General features: G+C 41.3%; 1 protein-coding gene across 1 annotated transcript in view; it reads left to right on the top strand.

The window, feature by feature from the left end:
- PITPNC1 (phosphatidylinositol transfer protein cytoplasmic 1) overlaps window positions 1-27,243 on the top strand; it is a 194,348-nt gene that overhangs the window by 93,802 nt on the left and 73,303 nt on the right. The window contains exons 3-5 of the mRNA XM_050920709.1: window positions 9,099-9,247; window positions 18,193-18,281; window positions 18,754-18,761. Of these exons, the coding sequence (XP_050776666.1) occupies window positions 9,099-9,247; window positions 18,193-18,281; window positions 18,754-18,761 (246 nt within the window). The remainder of the gene's footprint in view (window positions 1-9,098; window positions 9,248-18,192; window positions 18,282-18,753; window positions 18,762-27,243) is intronic.

Below are 27,243 nucleotides of genomic sequence, written 5' to 3'. Positions count from 1 at the left end.
CTGATCAAAATGGTAGTTTTGCATGAATAAGAGCTGTTGGAGGAGGACCTTCTGCACAGAAGTAGCTTAAAATCAATTATTATGTACAGTGCTAAAGTGAGCCTACTGCAAAACAGATTTTACACCTAAATACCAACACTAATAGTGCATGAGCTTTTATGTGGCTTCAAACAGTAGCAGCACCACAAGTCCTAAAACATAAAATGCACAAAGAAAATTGATAGAATTTGATAATAACATTTGCAAAAACATGTTTTAAGCCTAATGGCTATATTAAAACTGTGAAGATCTTTCTTTTTTTGCTGTGTAATTTCTCCTCCACTAAAAATCATGCCATGCTTTTCTGAATTGCAGCTGTATGTAGACCTTTTAGGTTTAGATGCCTACTCACTAGCGATTACATTGGATCGTTGTTCTGACAAAAACTGAAGTTCAGTATACATAGCTTTTAAATATAATTGCTTATAATGAGGATTACCTAAACACACTCAATTGTAACAGGTTTTACAAAACTGGCTGGCAATTGCTCTAATGTTGAAAATAGGAACAGAGACAAAACTACATTGATTTTTTTCAAATTATGTAGGACCTTTGTTACCTCTCTGCAAGCAGGTGGCATTCCCACTCTGTCTGAACAGAATAAACACGCTTTGTTTCTAGTCCAAACTAACCTCCCTCCTGAGTTTTGGCTTCTTTGGCAATTTGAGATCTATGGTTGAAAAGAACTATATAAAAGCTAAGCTTGGTGGCTGTTCAGGGCTGTCCATAAATTATGTAATGCACTGGGGGGGCAGGGTGGGTCCTTATTGTTGTGCATTTTGTTTCAGTGTTATAAAGGGTGTTGAGTCTTGAAAATCACCTAAAAATGTGTTATGTAATTATGAACAGACCCTTGGGTTTCATGATAAAAGCTCAAATGTCCCAACCTCTCTTAATTAACGGTTGGAATCAACAAAGATGCATGTACTACTATGACTCAGCAGTAATTACCCTGTGTATTTATGGGTAATTGAGGGGTTAATCGCTTGACATCAGGTTGATTAAAGAGGAGTCCTGCAATCCTGTACAGATTATGAGAGTATGATCCCACCTTATTTCATTCTTGTGAACCAATAATCAGAGGCACTGGTTTAAATGCTTCTTGACAATTCAGTAACTTACAGCGTTAAAAATACTCTATCTAAAAGGAATACAGTGAATCTGATTCTCCTCTTGCACCTTTTATTTACACTGGTGTCATTACATTTTCACGGGAGAGCTACACTGGATTTACACTAATGTAGTGGAGAGAAGAATCAGGCCAAATAAATCTAAATTAGGCTTGGAGTATTTTGGTTGGTTGGGTTTGGGGTTTTTTGTTAGTTTTATACGTTAAAATTAATGTCACTTTCTCATCTTTTACTTTTTACTTTGCTGATATCAAATGCCTTCAATAAGCTTTGACTTGGAAATCTTACTTGCTGAGTGAGGCCTGTCTGGGTGGAAAAGTTGTCAAGAGCTAACGGAAGATTAGAATCTTACCCAGAATTTAGATTGCTGCCCTAGTGACTCCCGGTGTCTTACTAATTCTTTGATTTTAAAATTACATACCATCAGTCAAACCTAGTGGCTACAAGAGAGAGCCCGTGGGGGGGGAGATGGACTCACTGATTCAGTCTCTCCCACTGCCTATCCTGTTCTTTTGAAACAAAGACAGGCTCCTCTTATCTCATTTGTAATTTCTAATTGGTGGTGAGGCCACTCTTAACCAGTCCCCAGCAGCGTCCTGTACCTTTGGAGCTCTCGCTCTGCCTGCACGCCTTTCCAACATGTACCTATGAACTCTCCTGTCTGGTGGTTGGTCCTTGAACCCACACTGAAAGAGGCTTTTGGAGACCTAGCCGTGCAGTGCCATGCACGTGATCAAGCCTTCTCTTACCAGCTACCAACACAGTCTCTGGTTTCCTAGAGACAACACACCCTTGTTTCCCTTTCTGCTGATAAAATCAACTGCTCTCTGTTGTGTTAATTTAGATGGCATAAATGGCCCCAAAGACTCAAATGTGTTAACATAACCCAACCACTGCCCAATATTAAACAGTTTTAAAATGAGGTTTGGCGTTTGGTATACAGAGAGCTCAGCCTGCTTAGCACCATGAAAAACACCATTAAAAATCCTTTTAACTTTTTATTACAGACCTAGAGAAAGAAAGAATAACAGTTAAAGAATGTGAAATGTGAAGTATTCAGAAAGGCTTTTATTTTAACAACATTCCTTGTTCCAGCAAAAACAATGAGGAGTCCTTGTGGCACCATAGAGACTAACAAATTTATTTGAGCATAAGCTTTCATGGGCTAAAACCCACTTCATCAGATGCATGGAGTGAAAAATACAGGAAGCAATATAAATATTTTCCCTTTAGTGTAGGGGGTCTACAAAGAAAAAACTCTTGGTTCACAGTCTCTTAGGTGGTATTAAAGATGGTAACTACTGTCCTTTTGGGGAAAAGAGAAGTTAGTCGAGCTGGGCTGGGCATGTAAGAACAAAAATGATAGAAAATGCAGCATCTATCTCTGGTGTTGACTCTGACTTGCAGCCTTGCTGCAGGAAAAATACTGGCACAGCACATCATCTTATCAGCCACTCCAAGACCAGGCAAATTTGTACCAGCATCAGGGGTTTTTTATGGCATTGCTTTTAGTTTCTTCTTTCTGGCAACAGGCTTATGTCAGTGTTGCAAAATATGCAGTCTTGGCCGGCTAGCTAGACTCTTATTAGATAGAAGGAAAAAGAGAGAGGTAAGAAAGAGAAGCAATAAGGTGGGGAAGGAAAAGAACACATAGTGGGGAGGTTTGTGACACAATCTTATATTCCAGGCAATGGTTGGGATTCAAAAAGAGCAGGTAGAGGTGGCAATGTCATCCAAGTGCCTCTCTCTGGTCCAGTCTCTTCAGGATGTCTCTCAGGATCAGGATAACAAAGATCCAGGATCTCAGGAGTTGGTGGTGGTGGTGGAAGCCATAATGGTGAAGCTTCGTCCAGAAGCTAATTTTTTTCCCAATGTTTCTTCCCTTAATGACCCCAAAATGGAGTTGGGCCTAATATCCAACACACCAATTTTGGTTCAGTGATTTCCAGTTCTACACTTTTTTTGTTTAAACAGCCCTTGACTTATGTCAGGAGGCCGTTTTGTTTGGACTAATTCAGTCTTTCTGTTTCTCTTCTGTATCTTTTCCCATCAGCATTTGTTGTTACAGTTTATTGTGACACCTTATGAACTTACACTAATTTTTTACAGTTGTGCTCACCATTAGAGTAGTTTTGTAGGCACAGTTATTACAACTCCTATGCAGTAGGACAAAGAACGTAGAGCTCTGCTCTCCCCAATTCCTTTCCTTGTTCTCCACCCTGCAGTGAGACATGGAAAAGCCTGAAATCTGCTTCTCAGTTGTCCTGTCCCCCTATCAAAGTTGCTTTCTCTGCAACTTTCTATAAAAGTCAAAACCATTAATATTTTTGGTAGATAATTAAACTGATCAGTCTCCTTCTTAACCAAAATCCAGACAGCCCTGGGACTCAAAACTGCTTTTTCTGCAGCCTGTGCAGACAGAGCTCCCCCTCCCTCCTGTGCTTTGCTCAGTGTCAGCCACAGTGCCTGAAAGCCATGGTACCTGTGGCACCCATGCACCATGCTGACAGTGCTGAGGGCTTTAGCAATCACCTTGAAGCCTGGGACTGGGGCTAAAAGCCTTAAGTTAAACAGGTCTCTCCACCTGCACTGGTGCTAGAGCTATACTCAGAAGTCTGCCTGAGCCTTAAGCATGCCACGCCTCATTTTGTACAGCATCCCACAAGTGTCTGAGCCAACCTACACTGGCTGTTATGGTTCTTGGAAAAATGCAGTATATTAGTGATCATAATGCTGATTAGACAGTTCATTATTAATAAATTACGGTCACTGGACACTGTGTTTCTCTTCCACTTGAAGAGATAATGTTTGAAAACTTTCCAGCTGGTTTACTGAATGCCTTTTCATTAAAGCAGTTCCAGCTATGCATTATACCTCCCGATGTCCACTGCAATATGGTTTGATTAGAAAGCTTCATCCCATGCCAGAATTGCATCTGTACATGCTATTGAGACACTAACATGCTGTATTTAAAGGGCAGGGTAGCTCCTAAGAGTGAATAGTAACAACACTGGCAGGCCAGATGCTGATCTCATTGACACCAGTAAATTCAGAGCGATTCCACTGAATTCAAAAGTTACACCTGAGATCAGGATCTGGCCCTCTGATATCAAACTTGTTCAGATCAAATTCTGATAAGCTTTGTTGAATTTGTTAGTAGTTTGGAAGATGAAAGAGTCGATGAGGAAAGGTGCTATAAAAATCCAATTCTCTAGGTAGTGTGTTTGAAACTGACATACTGGATATTGTAAAGTCCTGTACCAAGAAAAAGCCTTTCTTTACTTTCAGAAGCATCAAAATATGTATAGTAAATAGTACAGAGTACTGTATAAATGAAGACTGTTTCTCATGGTCGAATAGGATAGCTTGGAGAATCAATAATAGTTTATAGAAACTTTCACTTATGGATCACTGGCTCAGGTGAGATATGACCAGAACTTACTACTATCCATGGCTGGCACTAGACCAAATGGCATACCAAGCGAGCAGCATCTTTGGAGCTCCTCCCCCTTCATTTGTTAAACTTTTGAATACCTTATTTTTATTGCATTTGTAGCCCATTTCATGACTGACATACAATTTGCATGCAGGATTTATCTCTGTCATATAAGATGCTAAATTTGCATGCTAGGATTTGTAAATTTGTATTTATTCAGGCAAATAAAAAACTTGTTTCCTCTAAGCATATGGAAACTTTTAAATTTTAAGAATAACTGAAATGTACTAACATCAAGAAATTGAGCTGTGCACCAACATTGGGTGGACCAGTAGTAAATAGTGTTATGGTAGGTGACAGCCTTAGAATGTAAACCCTAGTTCTTTAGTTCAAAAGGTCTGTGGTGTTCTATTTCAGATGTTTTCCCATCAGATTGCAATGGAGCTTTTTGCTTTCTATACTGAGCTCCTGAAGGCTTCTGTTGGGGCATCTTTTATCTCCCTAATACTATGTTCTGCAGTCTTAGAAAGTCATCAAACGTTACATATTAAGCATGACAAAAGAAGTAACAGTGTTACTTTTATATTTTTGCATAAATAGTGGTTCAATAGATATCTCTAGCATCTCATTAAATATGTCCTTTATTAGTCGCTACTTACACTCTTCAAGTCTTAAAACACAAGTACACTTTCAAGATTACACAGTAAAACAAGATTACAGTATCACAGCTGGGCTTTCAGTTTAGGTGATTCTTATATCTCATTGACTGCCTAGCAATGCCTCACCCCTTATACACCTATGAGGCTATGGCTGACAACATTCTAGGAGGGTCAAGGAAAATATAGTTCTCAAAAAGTCTGGAAAGTTCCATGAGAGTCTGCAAAGATCCAGAAAATTCTAGGAGGCTAGTGAAAAATGAATCCACATATGGAATACCAAGCATGTTACTGCAAACATTTTATTTTCCCTTTTGTCACTAACAACAAAAATAGCACTCCAGGTGGTTGCCTGGGTTGTCTGCCCCCTAAATCTGCCTGCTGCTATGTTATGGTTGAGTGGTGTTGAATATGAAACAAGTTTGGTGGGTGGCCACCCAGCTTCCACACCATCAAAATTAGCAACTTTCTGGCCAGTCTCAGGAGAGAAGCCAATGTCTGATTCACCCTGGAGTAGCCTTTGACTCCTAGAAGTAGTCCTCACAGGTCAGGTTTAAGGTACAGTGCCAGGGTAGTGTGAAGAAGTTTGCACTGCTGCTGCCTCTGCCCAGGATTGTTCTGGGAATAAACCAAAGACTTCAACCACCAGGCCTGTAAATCTGGCTCCTTTCACCAGCACTAAACCCACCTGAAAATTTTGCCAAAGAAAGACACCTCTACCATTCCAACCAGGACATGTTTGCAGGGCTGGGGGCTTGGTAGGACAGGGGCTAAACCCTGGGACCACCCACTTGACCTAGTGGATTGGCCCCCCTTTACAAGGGGCACTTCAGTGAGATAATGGGAACTGGGATTGGCTCCCTGTGGACTTGAGCAGCCTGTAAGAGGCCACACAGGCAAGAAGCTGGTCTTCTTACTTCCTCTGCATCACGGCTAAGCACCTTTATCCCTTTTCTTCAAGAAGGCCTTAAACATAGGCTAAGTAGGCAGAAGCTTGGTGTGCTACTTGTAAGGGGACACTGGGAATAACAAGGTTATTCTGCAATGGGACAGTCCTAAACTGATAAAATATTATATGAAAGCTTCATATTTTTATTATAATAAACTGTTCTCTCCTGGTGACAAACCACGTCTCATCCTTCCTAAAGGGTCTCCCTGTTTCTGCCCAGTCATATACTGCAGAATCCTTTGCTGTCATTGCCACAGCAGCTCCTTTAAAGCAGTGGTGCCCATTTTTTAAAATAAGGTGGCCTACCAACTGCAATTTGTCTTTTTTTGAGATCTCCCCATTACATATATTCACCTTCTGCCCTGGCCTCCACCCTAATCCCAGCCCAGTGCAGAGGGGAGGCTTGGAGGTGAGGAGGGGGTTGAAGAATAAGCCCATCCTATACTCACGCCACAGCAGTGGCTCCTGTCCCATGGGGCTGGGTCCACTCCCCGCCCCAAGCATTGCAACCTGGTACCCAGGATTGCTTCACCACTCAGGTTTGGCCCAGCCACCCTCCATCAGGGTCCAGTGATAGGTTAGTCTGGCCCCCGATGTGATTACCCATCTAGAACCCATTGGTGGGTTGGGACCCACTGTTAGGGAAACACTGTTTTAAAGCACTCTGGTATCGAGCGACACTGGGACCACGGACCACTGGGATTGAGTTTGGGAAGGATGAAATTCTATAGGTGGGGGCAAGTTCCATCCTTTCCAAAAACAGGAAGATAGGAGGATTGCTGACCTGGGTTGACAGGTGCAAGAGAGGCAGCAAAGAATGATGATACAGAATAAAGGAGGCACTAAATCCTATCTTCACTTAGGGAATTATTGCACATACACCTGACTCTGCCAGACGTTTCTGAATCCATACATTTTAAATTTAGTACAGCTTGTACTTGGAAAGCCTCCATCAAGGCTCCCCCCAGAACTGCAATATTAGCATCTTCCTTCCTCCTCTCTTTTGGCTGCTGTTTTAAATTGTTCTCAGGACCCAGTTCTGCTCCTGTTGAAAATAAAAGGCAGAACTCCCACTGATTCCCATAGGAGCAGGAGCAGACCTTTAATTTGCAGTTCTCCATGACAGAAAGTAGTCCAGGGGAACAGAGTTAATATCTCTAGTACTGCACAGTAATGTAATTTCTATTGTGCATAGTGTCTCAGAAACCGATATCTCAGTGGACCATGGTAGGCACTGTTTGAAATAATAATAGAATAGTTTGTACACAAGTACTAAACACTACCCTGCTATTTAGCACTTGAGTATATCAGACACATACTGTAGCACTTAATTGTTAGTAATGAAAGCACTTCAATTAGTGTATCAACAATCTGGCACAAACATCATTTAAAAATCTGTCTTTCACAATACATCGGAATTCTTTGTCAGACATCTGATGTGTTTCTTATTGGGGATTAGTCCTCCCATCACAGCTATCCTAAAGAAAGACTTAACCAAGTTAAAAAAAATCCTTTAAACAATAAAATCAAGGGAGAGCTGTTGGTTCTTAACTGTTCTCTTATGCTCCAAAATGTACAAATACAGAGACAGAAAAATATGGGGAAAACTAAATAAAAACAAATTATAAAACTCAGTGAAATAAGAATGAATCTGTCAGTTGTGCAAGACTTTTTTTTAAAACTCAGAGCAGAATCATGAAACTTGTTCAGAAAATACCAGTTTAGAGGTTGATAATAAAAAATATCTTTTCATTCAAAAAATCAGTGAGTTCTTAACCTACTTTAGTGAATTTCTGGAGCTGGTAGAAAGTGCTGGATTGACAAACTTGAATAATAAAGTCCTTGATTCATTCATAGACCAGAGGCAGGGTGGCAGTGCAGGCTTCCCCAAACTGACTGTCCAGAGTGACCTTCAAGGACCTCTAGCAGAAAGAGTGGAGGCCAGTCATCAGGACCCATTTAGTTCTTGGCTTCTCTGAAGAGTCTAATAAGGGTGTCAGCTGTGGTGGCGATATTGTGATGTGGACATTTATCCACTAGAAGCTGAGCAGAAACCACCAGCTTGCTTCACACAGACCATCATGAGGCCGTTCGATATCTTATGGTCACAATTGATCATGGCTACGTTATCGTCTTCCTGCCAGGTATATGTGTGTGTCCATATAATTTTTTACCAGGCTGCCATTTCTGGCACCTCTACAATCATAGCTGTCTAGTCCTGTTTAAAAAGAGTGCCTTGCATATCTCTCCACTTATAAGCAAAAAACGTGGGTGTCTCCTCGGCATAGGACTAGAGATGACCTTCTGAGGTCCCTTCCAACCCTAATAATCTATGATTCTATGATTCTAAGTGAACTCATTTAACTTCAGTGGAGCTACCTTGAATTACACCAGCTGAGGACCTGGCTCTATAGCTACAGATCCTTAAAGAGGTATGCCAAGGGCTTTCAAAGACCAAGTCTCCTTCACGAACTTCTTCATGACTCCTTGCACCTCCAGAAACTTCCATCTTTCAAGAACACTGAGGTCTTTATTCTGATCCATATCACCTATGGTTTAAACCCATTTACATTTTTAAGGTTCCCAAGATGTAATTTACCTATGTCACAATGATCATGTGCCATGTGACTGTTCTTGGTAAAGTACTTTGAGTAAAGTACTATCTTCCCCGGGTAGAAGACACTATGGATGTATCACTATTATTTAGTAATTTATTTATTAGTAATAGTGTTTATTATGATCATTCTAACAGTTCTCAATGCAGTGATTCCCTCTCCCCTCACTACCTTTAAATTGTAATTTTTTCTGTATAACCCTTTGACATTTGGCTTCTGGATATTCATGCGTTGTATATGGCTAATACATTTGCTCCTGTTTTTGTTTTGCAGTACAGAATTGGACAGCTGTACATGATCAGTAAGCATAGCCACGAGCAGAGTGATCGAGGGGAGGGCGTGGAAGTCGTGCAGAATGAACCCTATGAAGATCCAAATCATGGCAATGGTCAACTAACAGAAAAACGGGTCTATCTCAACAGGCAAGTGCTATGCAGCTGTTTCCTTGGACAGCATGCTGCTGTAACCTCCAGTCATGCACAGTGTTGAAGATTTGCAGGGCCTAACATCTTTCTCAGGAAATAGCCTTTGTGTTTCAAATGTAATGTGTTCTATTGATTACAGTTACTGGAAGCTTCAAGGAAAGGGACACAGTGGAAGAGCACATTTGGAAGAGCACATTTTCCATGGCAAAGAATTATGGCCGGAAGGCAGGGTTGTGTTGAAAATCAGCACAGTTCTCTATTTTCTTTCACGCTTCCCCATTTTTCAAAATAGGTAAAACAAAAAGGGGATCTGTTTAAAAGAAACGTAGTGTGCCAGATGGACTGGGAGTCACTAGATCTGGGTTCTGTTCCTCACTCTATGCCATGCTTGCTGTGTGATCTTGTGAAAGTCCAGGAGAGTCTGATTTCCCAAGGCGCAGAGCACCAATAACTCCCATTGACTTTAATTAAGGTTGTGGATGCCCTTAATCGCTGTGTGCTTCCATTCTTCTCTCCTGCACAGAGGTGTTTGAAGATTAATTCATTAATGTTTGTAATGTGCTGTGAGAGCCTCTGACGGCAAGTGCTATAGAAGTGCAAAAAAATGTAACACACTGAAGTTCTTCTTTAAAACAAAGTTATTTTCTTTTCAAAGCCTAGATCAAAGGTAGATTTTTTTTCTAACACCTCAAATCAGCATCTTCAGCTAAAATCAAATAGGTGCATTAAAATTAATCCTGCCTGAAATGGCACAGAGGTTAATCATGTCTCCTCTGTTTAACATCAGTAGCATGCAGAAAGTCACTCTAGCCCCACACTTAGCAGAGAATTGCTTAGGGTAGCAGTGAGCCCTTGGGGTGCTGATGCAGCAAGATTGAGCATTACTTCATAAGAACTGCACAAGGCTAGTGACCCATTTTGGTAACAAAAGATTTGTCTCAGCAAAGGGAGTTGACATTATGAATGACCACTAGAATTGTACGTCCGTGACCTTCTGCAGCAAAGTGACAGGCTTAAAGACATGATGAGAAAAATTGCTTTTGTTTCCCGACAGGCCCATCATTTCCTAAAGCAGAAAATGTCTTTTCTGCAACTGAAATTAAAGTGTTAGGGGTCAGTGCTTCCACACTGACTTAAAGGCCAGTATTAATTTAAAAACCTCTATATTTCTGTTGTATGAAATATATTCTTTAATCTGCTGCAGTTTTTTATTATTACTGATCTAATTGAATGTTGCTGCTTTTCTAATTCTTCTGTGTTCCCTTAGGCCCATTTTTTTTTATTGAGCTTCTCTGCACTGTGATCCTTAGAAGCAGATATAGCAATATTGTGGCAATTACACCATTGCATGTTGTTCTGGAATCCTGACAGATCTGACCTTTCCCCAGCCTAACAACAGAATGACCAGCAATAGTCCATGCCTACAAATAATTGTTCTTGTGTAAAAAGTCTGCTGCGGGCCTTATTCACCACTTTAGAAGCTTAATATTTGTCACTGAATAGCAGAGCAGTGCTGGTACAAACGTGCTTGGCATGCACACGTGTTCAAAATGCTGTGCACAGACACAACACATTTTCAAAAACTGTCCTGAGGATTCATATCAAATAAATTCACATGCCTTTGTGGTTAGTTTTATCTCCATTCCATTCAGAGAAAGAATGTGAGATGTTTACTTCCATCTAGGAAGGAGAAATGGCAAGGACAGATCACGGCACTTTCATGCAGACTCTAGAGATTTCAGGGTAGTTTTCCAGTCTGTCTCCTTCACTTTTCCCCCGTGAGATCCATATTTTTGTGGGGAGGTGAAAGATCATTCTCTCTGAGATATCTTTTTCTGTCAAAAAAGTACCGTATCTGATCCATTGCAACAAAATGATTCCAATATCTTTCTTGACTATTGGAAAGTGCTCGAGAGAGTCAGTGTCTTACTAGAATGCTGCCTGATGGCGAGTGCAGATCTGTTGCTGTGACTGCTCTACTTCTGTTGTCCATAAGTACTTTAGTTTGCAGTTTCCATTATAATAGGGAAAAAAAGCCTTGCCATAAATACCAGTGTATGAATTACATTCATGAAAGACAGTGCTCTGTGGACATGTCATCAGTACTGTGAGTCACAGATACAGGACTGCAGCAAATTTATATATTGCTCAGAAATGTCATCTCTTAGATTTTATGGGTGAAATCCTGGCTCCCTGGGCTGGAGCAAAGGCAAACCTCCCATTGACTTTAACAGGGTCAGGATTTTACCCTATATCTTCAAGCGTAAACAATTCCAAAGTCACATTGACTTGGCCTGGCTTTTTATCAAGTACCTGACATTAATCTAGATTAGAAGCTTTGGATGAAAAACAATTTACGTACAATAGCAATAAAAGGATCTTTTTTCTTTTGCCCAGTAGTTGTCTGTTCAGTAATTCAGCATTCAGTAAGTTGTGACATTGTCAGAACACTGAATATAAAGTTTACTTAGGCCAAAAAACTTCAGAAATATATGGATCTGTGTCCAAGATGGCTGCCACATAGGAAAATGTTAGCAGATTCAGCCAGTCTTAAATCCTTTCCTAACTGCTGAACCCACTCACTGCTCCCTCGCCTTCTCCCAGTCCCCCGCTTCCAGCCCTTATTATATCTCCTGGACCTCACTTTTAGGGTGAAATCATAGCCCCATTGAAGACGACAGAAAAATGCCCATTAAATTTAAGGGGGCAAGGATTTCACCCTCTGTTGGCATTCTAAATGTTTGAGCTGCTCCTACCTAACCACCCAGCACGTCTGGTTTAGTTTACCATTCTAGATGTAGTGTTGTCATCAAATCAATGGGCTTGCAAAAGGTGTAAATCTGCTAAATTTGACCCATTGTTTTCCAGCTGGAGCTTTCCTGTGTTCTTTGAGAACTAAATCAACACAGACTCAGCACTTGGTAACATTTCTGGGGTTTCAATGTACCTTGCAAGTTTTGCTTTTAAATTTTTGGGTTTCAAACTCAGTAAAAACTGATGACTTTCACCTGTTTTCATAGCACAAGTTACCAAGCACGACTGTGATTTTGAGGTGGCTTCAGCTTAAAAGAGATCTCGGTATTCTAAACTAAATGCAGGTTTTCTCTAAATATTCGAGAACTCTAATCAATTTTGCAATGGAGCTAGTCTAAAACTCAAATTTGTTGCTACACTGGAAAGTAGTCTAGTTTCACCTGACTATTTCACACGTCCGCCATTCCTGGATAAGTCATTTGATTGCTGTGTTGTAAGTTATCAGCAACAGGAGAGGCAATAATACATTTTAGGGCAACAGAAGCCTTCACCGAGTTCTGATAATATTGTGTTCTGATGGAATAGTACATGTCTGTCAATCTGTAAACTCCATTCTGGTTTGTGAACTCCATTTTGATTGTTAATCTGTGCTGCTGAGTCTTCACTTTGGCAACTTCAGCCTCCATTTGGAGCTGAAACATCCAGGTGGTATCAAGGAAAATCCTTGTATCTAGCAGAGGGCTAACAATGGAGAGCAAACAAGGGTCGTCTGCCTGGATGGTCTTCCATTCAAATGGAAGCACCCTAAAACAACGACCGTGCTGCAGTCCACAGGAACCAGTCTTACCCAGTCCGGACTTCAAGCAACCAATCACCAGACAAGGGACTTGAAGCCACTCAGGGGGTCACCTGACAGAGGGGACTAGAATTTTATAAAAGAACAAATTCTGCTCTGAGCTGGCTCTCTCTCACCAGCCATCCATTGGCTGACAACAGGAGGGGGCAGGAGCAGATGCAGAAGAATCTCCACCTCCAGTGGCGGCTCCAGGCACCAACGCAGCAAGCGCGTGCCTGGGGTAGCAAGGTGCAGGGGGCGGCCTGCCGGTCACTGTGAGGGCGGCAGTCAGGCTGCCTTCAGCAGCATGCCTGCGGGAGGTCCGCTGGTCCCGCGGCTTCGGTGGCAATTTGGCGGTGGGTACGCCAAAGGCACAGGACCGGCGGACCTCCCGCAGGCATGTTGCTGAAAGCTACCTGACTGCCGTGCTTGGGGTGGCAAAATACATAGAGCCGCCACTGCCCGCCTCCCTGGAAGACACTGACTAAGAGCCAAAGGGCCCTTAGGAGGTGTCAAGAACTGTGGTGGGGTGTTGGTTGGTTGGTTTTCCGTAGATCTGTATATCTCTTATGCTTAGTCTGTGATTAACTTGTATGTGATGTAAAGTGCCTTGGCAAAGTCTGTGTCACCAACTCCCTGAAAGGTGGAACAGTAAACTAGAGTCCTCACAAGGGTGGAGCTCTGGAGGGGATAGGCACGAGCTACTGCAGAGACTGGGAAAGTCCACAGTGGTCTTGAGGTGCAGGTCAGTGGGGCTATGGGGCCCCATGACTCAGGAGTGGGTACCAGCGTTGCAGTCTGTATCCTAGTAGTGTGCCTGAAAAGCCAGACATAGGGAGTGGCTGAACACTGGTCAGACTCAATAAGCTTTAAAACTCATGAGAGCCAAAAGTTTGGGTCCAGAATAGCAGCCTGGTGAGCATCCACAAAGGGGAGCTCAGCTAGGGCCATAACATAAGTGTTTTGAGTCAAACATATTGAATTTAAATAGAACTACAACTATAAACAGCATTGTAACAAGGTGGCTTTCCCCTGATGGGCTGGAGGGATTGGAGCTAGCCATCCCTGATTTCTAAAGAGGCACGCCTGGGTTGGATCAGGTAATTCTGTATAAAGGGCAGCAGGGAAGAGGGAAATGCGGAAAACAGCAGGAAGTAAGACCTTCTCCAGGGAAGACTCCGATATCGAGGGGTTTGGAAGCCAGAACTGGAAGCCTGAGGCTCTAGCCAGGTAGGCCTTGGGTATGAGACTGCCCAAGCAGGAAGGGCCCCAACCAGGAAGATCTGGGAGCAGGGTGAATTGGAGACTGCTGACAGGGAGCAGGTTCCAGCAGAAAGATCTGGGGCATGGGGTTTCCCTATTGAGACTACAGGCAGGAAAAGCCTGCCAGTGACCTGACAAGAGGTTAAAACCAATGGCCTGTGTTTTGGGACCTTGAGTTTTATTTATGTGAATAAACTCAGAGCCCTGAGAAAGGGTGGTGAATGGACAAGAAAAGCCAGGGTGGGGTTTGTGAGGGAGCCCTGTGAGGGAGACATTGTTAGTAGGTCTCTGCAGAGGTGCCTCTGGCCTTGAAGAGGTGCATGGGCTGCTGACCCCACTACAAGCCCACTGTATTTTTTAAAATCTCACAACTTCAGATCAAAAGATTAATCAATCTGACCCACTAGAATTTTAAAGGTACAAGTGATCATGATCAAATAATTGCAAAATGCCAGAGTTTTGGGAAATACAAGAAATAAAAGGTCAAAATATAGTGCTTAGGCTAATTGAATTGAAAATACAAAAGAATGCTATAGAAACATATCATGTTCCTTTATCTCTGTTGCCTAAAATGAGTCCAACTTATTTGAGCAGAATTTTTATGGAAAGTAAAGGAAAACCTTCTGCTAAATTAGTTCCCTGATAAATACATAAAAGGTTGTTACAAGGAGGAGGGGAAAAATTGTTCTCCGTAACCTCTGAGGACAGGACAAGAAGCAATGGGCTCAAATTGCAGCAAGGGAGGTTAAGGTTGGACATTAGGAAAAACTTCCTAACTGTCAGGGTGAGTAAGCACTGGAATAAATTGCCTAGGGAGGTTGTGGAATCTCCATCATTGGATAGTGTAAGAGCAGGTCAGACAAACACCTGTCAGAAATGGTCTAGATAATACTTAGTCCTGCCATGAGTGCAGGGGACTGGACTAGATGACTCTCAAGGTCCCTTCCAGTCCTATGATTCTATGATTTTATAACTGTCAAGTATCAAATTTAGCATTTGATGTAGCAGCTAATTTTTCAAAGAACAAATTCACTGGTTGTAGAAGTTCCAGGAAAAAAGAGCTCTGGTTTTCTGCTGAAGAACTAAAATTAAAATCTAAGCAGGATAACTTATAGCTGCACTCTAGGCAGCCAAATCCAAAGCACCCAATTCAACTTTCCATTGAAATCAATGGACATTTTGCCATTGACTTCAGTGGGAGTTGAGTCAGCAATAAAATGAGGCATTCATAAGAGCAGTGGTAGTGTGTCACGCTTAGTTTTCCATTGTATAAAGCAAACTGTGGAGAAGGCCAAGCCTGTGGCAGAAGAAGTAGCTTTTACCATACTGACATATTCCAGATATCAGAACAAATGGAAAGTACATTTGCATTTAGAATCCCATAACCAAGTTCCCTGAGCCAACAACAAGGCCCATGTTTTCTTCCAAGTGGATTTCAGAGAAATGTCACTCGACTTGCACCACCGCTTCTGAAATGAAATGGAGATGAAGTGGCACTTAGTTGAGGATTTGTTTATAAGTTACATCTGTGAGTGTCAAAATGAGGCAGAAAACCAGTTAAAGATCCTGTTCTTGTAGTCTTTTCTCTTGCTGGGAGCAACAGGTGCTTTGCTTGAGCAAGGAATGTAGGTTTCAAGCCATGACTGGACACTTTTAAACAACGTATTCTGATACACAAATACCCTGACTGCAGCAGACTAAGGTTCACTCAAGCCTGTAGCTGTGGAGCTCCTTTTAAAAAAAAGACTTTCCTTTACTTTCATTCTCTGGAGAGCCCAGACTCACCTCAGTCTGGTGGCCTAGTGGCAAAGTCTAAACAAATACAATGCAGATTTTGTGAGAAAGTTATAAAATCCAACCAAAGGGCCTCTCCCCGGAGTTTTTTCCTCCCTGATATTCCGGCTCGGGTTCCAGACACTTTCCAGAGATCTGGCAATCAAGTTCAAACAAACAGATGTGGTCCTGTTTCTGGTAGAGACCGATAGCATCCAGTGTTCCCTCTAATTTTTCCCACCCACGTGCGGCATGAATTTTGTAATGTAATTTGTTCTCAAGAACCAATGCTTAGGGCTTTGTACAAGAAAAGCATGGGTAAGCAAAAACAAACCTTTGGACAATGTCATTGAGAAGGCGAAAAAGTCAATGCACTTAACTTCTGGTTTACATGAAAACTTGTGGTTTTAGGTGTGGTAACTTCTGCGTTTTGGCTTCCACACAAATGCAAAGATTTATATCAAGCAAAATCTTGATCAAACAATCTTTAATTATCCAAAACCCTCTGATATCCCTGACATGCGGCAGTGGTATTGAAAATTCCCTCAATTAGCCAGCTCACAAACAGTTGAACTTAACTGATTTCCCCCTTATGTTTGGATAATTGAGTTCAGAAGCTACTTGCTGTGGTTCAGTTCAGACTCCATCTAAGACCACATGATCTTTGTCATGCCCCTGGTCTGATCAAAACTATTTTAAATGGAGCCCTGAAGAGTATTTCTATTTGTCATCTCCAAACTTCTGCCTCTCTCCTGGTGGCCAGTGCCCCATCATTGTCACCACCAGTTCTGGTGGCTAAAGCTGATGTCACCCAGGGAATACTTGAGCAGCAAATGTATATAAACTCTCCTTCCCTTTAAAACCAAGGTTTGTCAACTCCATAATAACTCAGGGTTCTCTGAGCTCCACAAATTGGAGATGCTAGTACAAAAATTTACTCCAGCCTGCCAGGGACAGTGCCTAATCATGGTTGTTGTCTTACCATGTGAGTGTTCAAAAGAAATTACTCAGTTGTAAGCTTTTTTGGGCAGGGACTGTCTTTTTGTTCAGTGATTGTACAGCACCTAGTGAGCTCTTAAGCATTGCAATAATACAGATAATAGCGACTGAATGCTGCACTAGCTTTTACCTGGTACAACTCCGTAGAAGTCATCACTCCAGCTGGGTTTCACTGTGTCAGAGGTATTTTTGCATGGTTGCAGGGTTTTTTTCTTGACCACAAAAGAATCATTCCCCCTCCACCCCAATTATCTAATGGTTTTCTTAGTCTACTACGATTGTAGCCAGTGTATTGGTAAATTGCCTGGCAGACTGAACCCTGGGCTAGAACTCAAAGGTCCTTCATTCTAACTCTGGCTCTTCATCATTCTGGCTCAGTTTCCCCATTTGCAAAATGGACATAATAATACATACCCACCAACTTCAGAAGGGTGTTAGTGAGGGATAGTTAATTTGAATATAAAACTCTTTATAATTGCTACGTAGTATTATTAGCACACAGAAAATCCTGTCTCACAATCTGTATTTGGAGTTAATAGAGTACAAGTATTTATGCATCAGTAGAGAATATGGAGGAAGAAACTCCTTAGGCAGAAGTAACAAAATAAGAATGACTAGGCCAGTTTACTATACTTGCTCACTACTGATAAAGGCTGTCTCCTTATGCTAAGAAAACTATAGTGTAAAGTACACTCTGCATCTCATTACCTGTGCTGATTCGTTACATGACCAAGGCTGTGAATTCACAAACCCATACTTTGAATCTTCTCTTTAGCTAGAGAAGTGTAAAAGGAAGTTATTCTCCCTAAAAGAATGAATACATGTGTGGCAGGGCAATGGCCAATGGTCAGGAGTTGGCTAACGTGAGATTTCAATGCAGATTTAAAGGGACACATAACTTACAGACATTACTGTGTGAGGACTTACGGCTTGTCTACACTACTGTGTGGGGTCGATCTAAGATACACAACTTCAGCTACGTGAATAGCATAGCTGAAGTTGACGTACTTAGATGTACTTACCACGGTGTCTTCACTGTGGTAAGTCGACAGCTGACACTCTCCTATCGACTCAGCTTGCGCTCCTTGTTCTGGTGGAGTACCAGAGTGGACAAGAGAGCCTTCAGCGGACAATTTATTGTGCCTATTGACGCCCGCTGGACCGATTGCTGCCTGCCAATCCAGCAGGTAATATAAACAAGCCCTTAGTGTTAGTAGGTCCTGCTTAGTACTTGTCAAATTGTGAGCATGATCAGAAAGTATCTTACAGTTTTCGCAAGTCAATAAATATTCTAATTTGGGATTTCCTTTCTTTGCAGCAAACTACCTAGCTGGGCCAGAGCAGTTGTTCCCAAAATATTTTACATCACAGAGAAGGCTTGGAATTATTACCCATATACAATTACAGGTAACTACTCAAAGCAAACTGAAAACATTAGAAGTTTATTGTGGCTAGTCTTGCGTGTCCTTGAAGGCTGCATGCCACATACCTAGAGACAGACGTTAAAATATTTGAACAATTCCTGTTTAACCACCATGTATTTTTATTTCCTATCAGTTGGTATTACCAAGAAATATGGGTAACATGCAGAAACTATAGATGGGTAAAAACAAACATTACCCTATGTTACCTTCTCCCTTTTTAAATTTCTGCATTAGATCTTTAGATACTGTATATTAAATATCATGCTGACTTGTATCCCATGCTGTCCTATAGACTCCAGAGGGATTGCACAGTGAAGTCTAAGTCAGTACTTTATTCAACCAATGATTTTGATTATTAATATATCTTGCACTTAGCGAAAATAATTTGCATCATTATTTTATTCTACTTTTTTTTCTCTCTTGCCTTCTCTTACCAATGGACAAACTGGGACCAGAATACACAGTAAGTTTTCCATACTCTTTATTTCTTTAATTCTGAAAATAAGATCACTTCGTAAAATCCAGAGGTAGAATCCAAAGCTGGCGCCTTTACTGCCACACCAATGCTGAGCAGGTTCGATACTGGAACTTTATTTTATGTAATTGTTCAAGAACATTGAAGCTAATTTAAAGTGTTTTATGGAGCGCTTATAAATTATTTAACTTATTTTGATAACTTGGTAATGACAGAAAAGAAGTTTCTATAAAAAGACAGGGTTTTGAAAGTCCTGGTTCTTACCTGGAGACAAGAGACAGATTTTGTTTTATTTTTTAACAGTTATAAAGTGCTTGTCTCTGGGTATAGGATCTGGGAAACTGTATCATCTGTAGTCAAAATTAAACAAAAACTGGGCCCAATGCCCAGAAAAACCAACCATTCCCTCAAACAGAGCTGGGCAAAAGAACAGGCACATAAAGAGAGACCGAAATGGTCACAGAGGTACTAACCTGCATAGAAAAACCTTTAGTTGAGTCTTGGAGAGAGAAATATTGGTGGATGTCCTCAAGGAGGAAATTCTAGACATAGGGTCCTGTAACTGAGAAGATCCTGCCCTGAGTTAGATTGACCCTCAGAGCAATGATCAAGGATAACCCATCTGTCACAGTCACTTTAAGAGGGAGTGGGGTCCACTGCACCTGGACTAACTAACTAGTGCCCAACAGGGCTTAAGGGAAAGCACCTGAGCCTTATAAAGGGGGAAACAGCTGCAGGTTGTAAGACGATGCCTGCAGACAGTGCAGGGAGTAGGATGGCTCTTGCAGGGCCCTGAGTCAGTGAGGAGGCATGTGGAGAAGGCTAAACTCCAAGCAAGAGGCACTGGAGGATGGGAAGACAGACCCTCAGGGAGTAGGGGTTGTGCCCAGCTTGGGACTGGGGCAAAAGAAAGGAACTTTAAAAGAGAGGATGGGACCCTCAGGGAAGAGTGGCAGGGTCCAGCTGAAACTGGGGTGAAGAGTGTTGGTCTGAGTCTATTTTGAAAGATTGTGTACAGGACTTAATAAATTGGACCCCAGAAGGGGGAATATTTTGAATATCTGGCCTGTGTGGACTCTTTAAGGAAGTCTGAATTAAGGGGAAACTGAGGCAGGCCTCAGTAGAGCCGCCATACTACCCATCAGCAGGCACTACAGGGCAAGCATGCCCTTTTACACCATTCCTTCTATATTGACAGTCCAGCATTTAAAATGCTTATGCAACATTTTTCAAATGAGCAAGAGATTAATGTGATGAAACTGGAAAAGAAGAAATCCAGGGACAGTTGGGAGGAGGCTCAGAGCTGAGAACATGCAGGAGGTAGGTAAGGTAGACAGTTAAAATTTACTCAAAACTCTACTCACCAGGTTGCCTAGTTTTTATGTATGTTCTGCATTTGTATCATGCACAATATCCCTATGGCCATTAGTGGTAGTCCACACTTGGAATGAGGGCAGAATCAACAATAGTGATCTGAAGGCAGATAGTTCATTGCTGTATATTGTCACAGGTCCAGTAACTTCAATGGGCCTGTGACAATTTACACCAGCTGAGGCTCATCTTGCACTGCGGATTTGGGAGCAGAACTTTTCCCTAAATTGTGTAAGGAAGTTGACATACATCATGAAATGTGGCATTGGCATCCATTACCTACGCTCTGTTTTACACTCTGAAAACTTTTCATCAACTTTTCACCTGTTAGAAGTAGATAATTTTAATAGTGGAGAAAACTACCAAGAGAACAGCTAATGGTGATGTGCATGTAATGGCTAAATTAAATGTGAGCTTTTGGATCAGTCTTTGTTATAGAGAAAAAGAATCCCTTTTCCATGCAAAAATCTAAACCATGTTCCTAATAGCAGTTGACTAAGGAAGATGTTATGGAGCCAACTGGAGAAAACAACTGCAGTAAATCACCAAGACCTGTGTACACACAAGTGACTGCCTCTGGGGAACGATAACACAAAGCAAAGATACTAATGGGTGGGAAACAGTTGGGAATGTTGAAAGTGCCTAAGGAGTGATAGCAGACCGCAAATTATGTATTAATTTGAAATGCAATGCTATAAGGCACCCCCAAAAGAGTAACACAGTATATAAAAGCTAGGTATTATTATTAGTCAGACAGTAAATCTGAATCAGAGACGTTATGGTCGGTCCCTCTTTGCGCAACTCTGGTAAGAACCACAGGTAGGACGTGGATTTCAGTTCTGTAAACCTCCATACAAGAGATATTCACCAACTGGAGACTTCAAAGACGACCAGTAAAAAGTGATCAAGGGGCTGGAGAGATTGACTTATGAAGAAAGATTAAAAGGCTTGTAAATGTAAAATTTGGTTTAAAAATAACTTAAGAGTGGAAACAACTGTCTGTGGGGAGGAGGGAGTAATTGTTGTGGGTGATGCCAGGAGACACAGCTTGGAATATTGGGACAAAATTAAGCAAAGAACATTTCAGGCACATATCAACAAAACTTCTCAATGGAACTACTACAAAATGTCTTCCAAGAAAAGTGAAGAAAGCCCCTTGTAGAAGCTTGGGTGCATTAAAACAGGAATGGAAAACACAGAAAGTGTTATGAGGTTATGTTGAACAATAGTTACCCATTGCCTACATTATCATGTCCAATTTAGGTGGTCCGCTTAAAGGTATTTGCCCACATTTTCATAATTAGGTGTCAAGGGTTAAGGACTAAAGACATTTTTAGACACCTAGATGAAAAGTGACTGAGCACCCACAACACTCAAGTTTGAGAATTTTGTAAGGGAAAAATATTAAATATTAAAAACTGTCTCAAGCTGCAGGGGTAATTGTGTAAGCTTAATAGGCCTTTGTCTGCCAGAGTAAAAAATGCAGAGATCCAGAGGAGATTTTTCTTTTCTGGATTTGTCCAGCTGGATCAAAAAGAATTAATGGAAAAGCAACCTCTCTCTCTCTCTCTCTCTCTCTCTCTCTCTGAGAAACCAAGTGAAAATGGCTTCTAGAGCAGGGCTGCTGTACCTGTTAGCCAATAAGGAGCACAGAAAAAATACTCATGACCTGTTCAAAGTGAAAGCTGAGATTGTGGAGAACAAGACAGAAGCTTCAAAATAAACAAATAATCAACCTGGTCACCAATACTGAAAGACTCAGTCCTGGTCCAAGCAAATCAGTCTCATGTTCAAAATACACTGAAAATCAGTCTCAAAACATTTGCAGATACCCACATAGAGGGAAGGGGGAAAAAATAACAAAAAGCTAATGTAAGCAGAATTCAAGCAGATCTTTTGCTGGTTCACATATACAGTCCAATCACACACTAAGGCTAATTTCAAAAACTTCTGCAGTCAATTTTCACAGTACAAGCAATATTTAAATACTGAGTCTGCAATTTTAAAACCAGCTGGAAAACTTTTTGACCACATCATGATCAAATTGGACCACTGATAAATTTTTTGATCATAGTTATAAGTATGGAAGCTAACATAATATGGGTCATTAAATAGCATGCTTAAGTGGCATAATTTGATCAACCTGCAGAGATCAGAAAAGAATTGTCCTCCACCTGCCACTGACTTCAATGAGAATAGAATCTAAGTGTGGAAGTGTTTGTGAAAAACAGTTATTGAAGAGAAAGCAGGAGACAGTAATCCTGTACTGATGATCTATCATATTGACTCTATTTTTCCTATAGCAAGTGATTAATGGAGAATATAATACTTCAGATAACAAGTATCAGGGCACCGGAGTGATAGTTGTTAAATGTCCTATTATTGACCTACTGCTTTTGACTAGTTTTGAGAACAGACCAGTTATGAACTTCACTTAATCAGCTGCTAATTAATCCATAAAATAAGTTATCAAGAAGTACAGTGATTACCTTGATAAGCAGACAGTAGAGTTAAGCAAGGGAGCAGAATTTTTGTTTCAGATAAAATTTCAAAGAATCTGAGGGGAGGGGTATCTCTCTTTTTCCCCTTATCTGAATGCCACTGCTTGAATTTTGGATGCATTTTATTGATATGCTTTTAATGAACATGCTAATAGGCTCTATTAGTCATGCAAGCAGCAGTAGCTATCAATTGCAGCACTGGGGCCTAATACAAGTTAATGAGCAAACCGCTTTATTTCAGAATTCTCAAATACTTATCCCAACTGACAACTGCCAGACTGCCTCTGAATTTATTATGTGAAAATTCAGCTGTAATTGGCTAGTTAGACCCCTAATGATCTAAGAGCTGCGCTTGCCCAACTAAAACTCACCATAAAGTGAATGGCAATTGTAGTTGTACATGAGTTACAGGTACAAGACCCAGGTTACCTAGTAACAATTCCAAAATCTTTGGGGAACTCAGAATTCTCCTGAATTCTAAAGCTGTTTTCCATCTTTAAGAGCTTAATCCTATTGAATCTTCCCCTTATAGGTTATAGCAGGATGCCTATGAGAATTCCTTTATTCTTCTACTTGGTTATTATGAATCAGTCAACATCAAATATTCCCCGATTTAGGAAACACAACTGCTTTCATTATCAGTGCTGCTGCTTCTCACTTCTGGCCCTCTTTTTTTCTCAGCAAGCTACTGTTCCAGCAAGTCAGAGAACAAGAAAAGCCTGAATCAATGATTGAACAGAGTCATCAATGTCAGGCTCAGAGTGGTTAGAGGCAGTTTATTCCTTCACTCTTTCATCCCCTAGAGTCTGCAGCTGTGATGTAAACAGCCGTTTTCCTACTGAACTTGGCTGTTTGTGCTGAACTTCTCTTCATAGTTTCCTTGCACTTTTTCTTCATGTCTCTGCTACTCTCTCCTCCCTACAGCACTGTTCCCCTCTTTGCCACTCTCCCGCCCCTTATCTTGTCTTCCATACTCCACTCCTCATCTCTTGCTCTCCTTTGTCTCATCCTCCCAGATGTGCCCTACTCTTCACATCATTGCCTTTCTCTGTTTGACTTCTTGGACTTTTAGACGTGCATCAGGGCTGGCCATGAAGTTTCCCTCTCTTCCAAGTTTGGGCAATCTAGCAGGGAGAGTAGTTTGATGACTGAGGTTATATGGATCCTCCTCCTAACGGAGGAAGGAAGAAGAACCTGGCACCAATCCCAGTGCAGATTTCACCAAAGGATCCACACATAGTTTTTCTAGGGTTGAGAAATAGCTGGAAAGTTGCAGCATTTATGACACTGCCAAGTCATCCATTTTCCAGTCATCATGATCATAACTTCTTATAAAATGACATACTTTTCATCCTGATTGACACCAGCTTGTGCCGTAAGCAGTTGGTACTGAATGGCACTACTGTGTGTTCACACTCCTGTGCAGTGCACGGTCTCCTGAGGGTAGGCAGTAATAGGGGGGCTATTTATGAAACAAGACTCTGAAGATTCCACGAGACTATATCTAGATGCTGTACGAGGCAGAAGGAAACCGTGTCATGTGTACAACTTCCACCTGAGTTTGGTTTTGCAAAACATTGCAGTCATCAAGCCAGCGATGCCTGTTGACTTCCATGAGGTCCAGAATGAGGAGAGCCAGCTGCTTTAAGGAATAGACGTAAGTGGTTTCTTGATCTACCAGGCTCAGCAACTGCCACCCGGTGTTTTCGCAGCAAGATTTTTTTCCTCAGAGTTAAACTTCCTCTTTCTTTATTTTTGGATGAATTGGGCTAAGTTTTATATATTGTTAAGATAAAATCTTGGCAATAATTTAAAAAGCTGCACCATTATATTTTGTATTTGGTATCAAAATTGTGCTAGGCGCTTAACAGATATTCAGGAAGATAACAAGGAATGCCCCAATCTTGCAGTGTGATCTGCATGGGCAGACTGCTATAGCCACACAGAGCCTATTGAAATAAATAGTGCTCTATATAAACTAATGAGATGATAGCTCATGTCAGTTGATTGGACTCTTCAAGTTGGTATGCATACTTCCACCTTTTCATGTTCTCTGTATGTATAAATATCTCCTGTCTGTGTGTTCCATTCTATGCATCCAAAGAAGTGAGCTGTAGCCCACGAAAGCTTATGCTGAAACAAATTTGTTAGTCTCTAAGGTGCCACAAATAGTCCTGTTCTTTTCACAGATACGGACTAACACGGCTGCTATTCTGAAACCTATATAAACTAAGCAATCCACCTGCATGGATCACAGTGCAGAATCAGGACCCAAATAGTGTGTTGTCTTTATGCTTAAAAAATCTGTAATTGATTAGTATTTTGCTAACAGGGCAAGATACATTTAATTTACAGAGACTAGCTTTTGCTGAGTACAAACTATACACCAGTGAAAATGAGAGGTTTAAAATGATTTTAAAATCAGGTCATTATTGGCTGTTCACATCCCCTTATGATCCTAGTTCTTTTAGGATCCAAGCCTATTAATGGTCTCATTGACGTCAGTGGTGGAGGATCAGGCCCAGCGTGCAATAACTTCTCTGCTCTTTTTAGAATTTAAGACACCAATAAAATAGTTGATTTCTTACATATTACAGACCATTTAAAGCCACAGCCAGCAAAAATATAAAACACTGTCAATAATACAGCACCCCCTGGTGCAGAGTGTAAAATGTTGAGTGCATAGAATATAAAGCAGTGAGTTCCAGCCCAAGGCTAAAAAGTAAAAAGGATCATGTTAGAGACTAGAAAAAACTGGTACATATTTTTTGTCTAATACTACATCTGCCCTTTAACAACCAAAAATGTAGGAATATGCAATGGAAATTGTGTTTGCATATTTGTGTCCCACACTCATTAGCTTCCAACATCCAGTAGCTTTTTAATGAAATCTATTTTCCACCCACCTAGACATTCTGAAGTAAAAATAATGCAGTGTGATGCATGGGGATTTTAGCCCTTCAATTTTACCGTATGTGGGAGCTTTCCTCTCTGAATTAAACATAGCTCTAACCCAGGGAGTTTGGAGCAAAGTGACTGAGTTCGTTGATAGATAGAGTTTCTGTGTCTCTAATCCAGTGTCTATAATGCCTGTGGGGATGGTGTTTGCAGCCTGATTGTGTCTCTAGCATTAGTAGCAGTTTCAGGATTTTGGGTGCACAAGCATACAGAAAATACCGTATTATGACAATAGAGAGTGGGAAACCTCTGCATGACATTTACTTGTTGGTAGAAGGCCACAGCTACAGCACCTCAGCAACATAGAAATGATAAGGGGGAAACAGCAACTTGTGCAGGGTACTTCTTTCTGTACCAGGGTGAAATCCTGGCTCTGCTGAAATTGATGGCAAAACCCCCATGGACTTCTGTGCAGCCAGGATTTCACCCTGTGCCTCAAGGGAGCAAGCTTCAGGCTCCTTCTGAACATATCAGGGTGGGCTGGGGAAGGGGACTGACTGTCTTTATTGAAAAAAAAATCTATTTTTATCTGGGATGCTGTAACTATCTTTATTTGAAAAATAGATTTTAATCCCAAGTGGGACAGGAATAGGCCATGGTTAGGAAACCTCTCCTACCCACCTGAGCTTATTTTTTATTTCTTTTCCCTTGAGATGATCACTTGAGATGAATTTCACTGTTCATAAATTATTAGTGCAACATTTCCAAAGATCTGTCTCTCTCATATTAAAAGTGGTTCAGAGAACATGAGGGTTGGCAGGAAGCTGGATGAGCTTTTCATTCATTGTAAGCTTAATTAAAGTTAACGCAACTTCAAACATGTATTGGCTGAAGTGGTGAATCCTGCAAATTGAACAGTTATAAAGATCTACATGTCTGGGCCAAATTCTTGTCTCCTTTACATTGGTGTAAATACAGTGAAACTGTTGAAGTCAGAGGAGTTACTGCAGAATGACACTGGTATAAGTGAGAGCAAAATTAGGCCATGACTGACCAAATATAACCTCCACATTCCTGCACACTGTCCTTTTCACTCACTTTGGAAGACATCATCTCCCATTAGGATCTGAACCGTTATCCTCAACTTGTGAAAATGAATAAGAACAGCCTATATTTAGACAGTGCTTTTTTATCTTGAAAGACCCCAGAGCACCTGACAAACGAATGGGCCCGCTTCTGCTCTTGTGTAACTCAAGAGTTGCTTCAATGAAGTCACCTCAGTGTAAATCCCCATATCAGTGAGATCAGAATCAAGCCCTCCCTCTGTGGGAATCACTCTGTGAAGTGCAGCCATTCTGCACTGAAAACAAGAAGCAGGGGTTTAGACAATGAAGTGGAGAGTACATTTTCCAGATGAAGCTACAGGAGTTTTTAGGCAGGTGGAAGGTGATTACCTCAGGCTAGTCCAGCTCTTCACACCTTTCTCTCTCTCTCTCTCTCTGCATACGTCTCTCTGGAGAGCATGCGATGTAGTTAACCACACAGAGATCAAGGGACTGTAACGAAGTGGCAACAAGAGCAAAGCCTGAGTGGTTTGTGATGTAATGCGGGTTCTGCAGTATGAGCACAGCCTTGTGCAGTTTTTCTCCATCATTGTTCTTAAAAATCAGTTACACCACAGCAGATTTACAAACCTGTGG

This window comes from Gopherus flavomarginatus, chromosome 12 (assembly GCF_025201925.1).
Source record: "Gopherus flavomarginatus isolate rGopFla2 chromosome 12, rGopFla2.mat.asm, whole genome shotgun sequence".
NCBI classification, from domain to species: Eukaryota; Metazoa; Chordata; order Testudines; family Testudinidae; genus Gopherus; species Gopherus flavomarginatus.
Note: the sequence above shows the minus strand (reverse complement) of the source record. Positions and strands in the feature narration are given on the sequence as shown.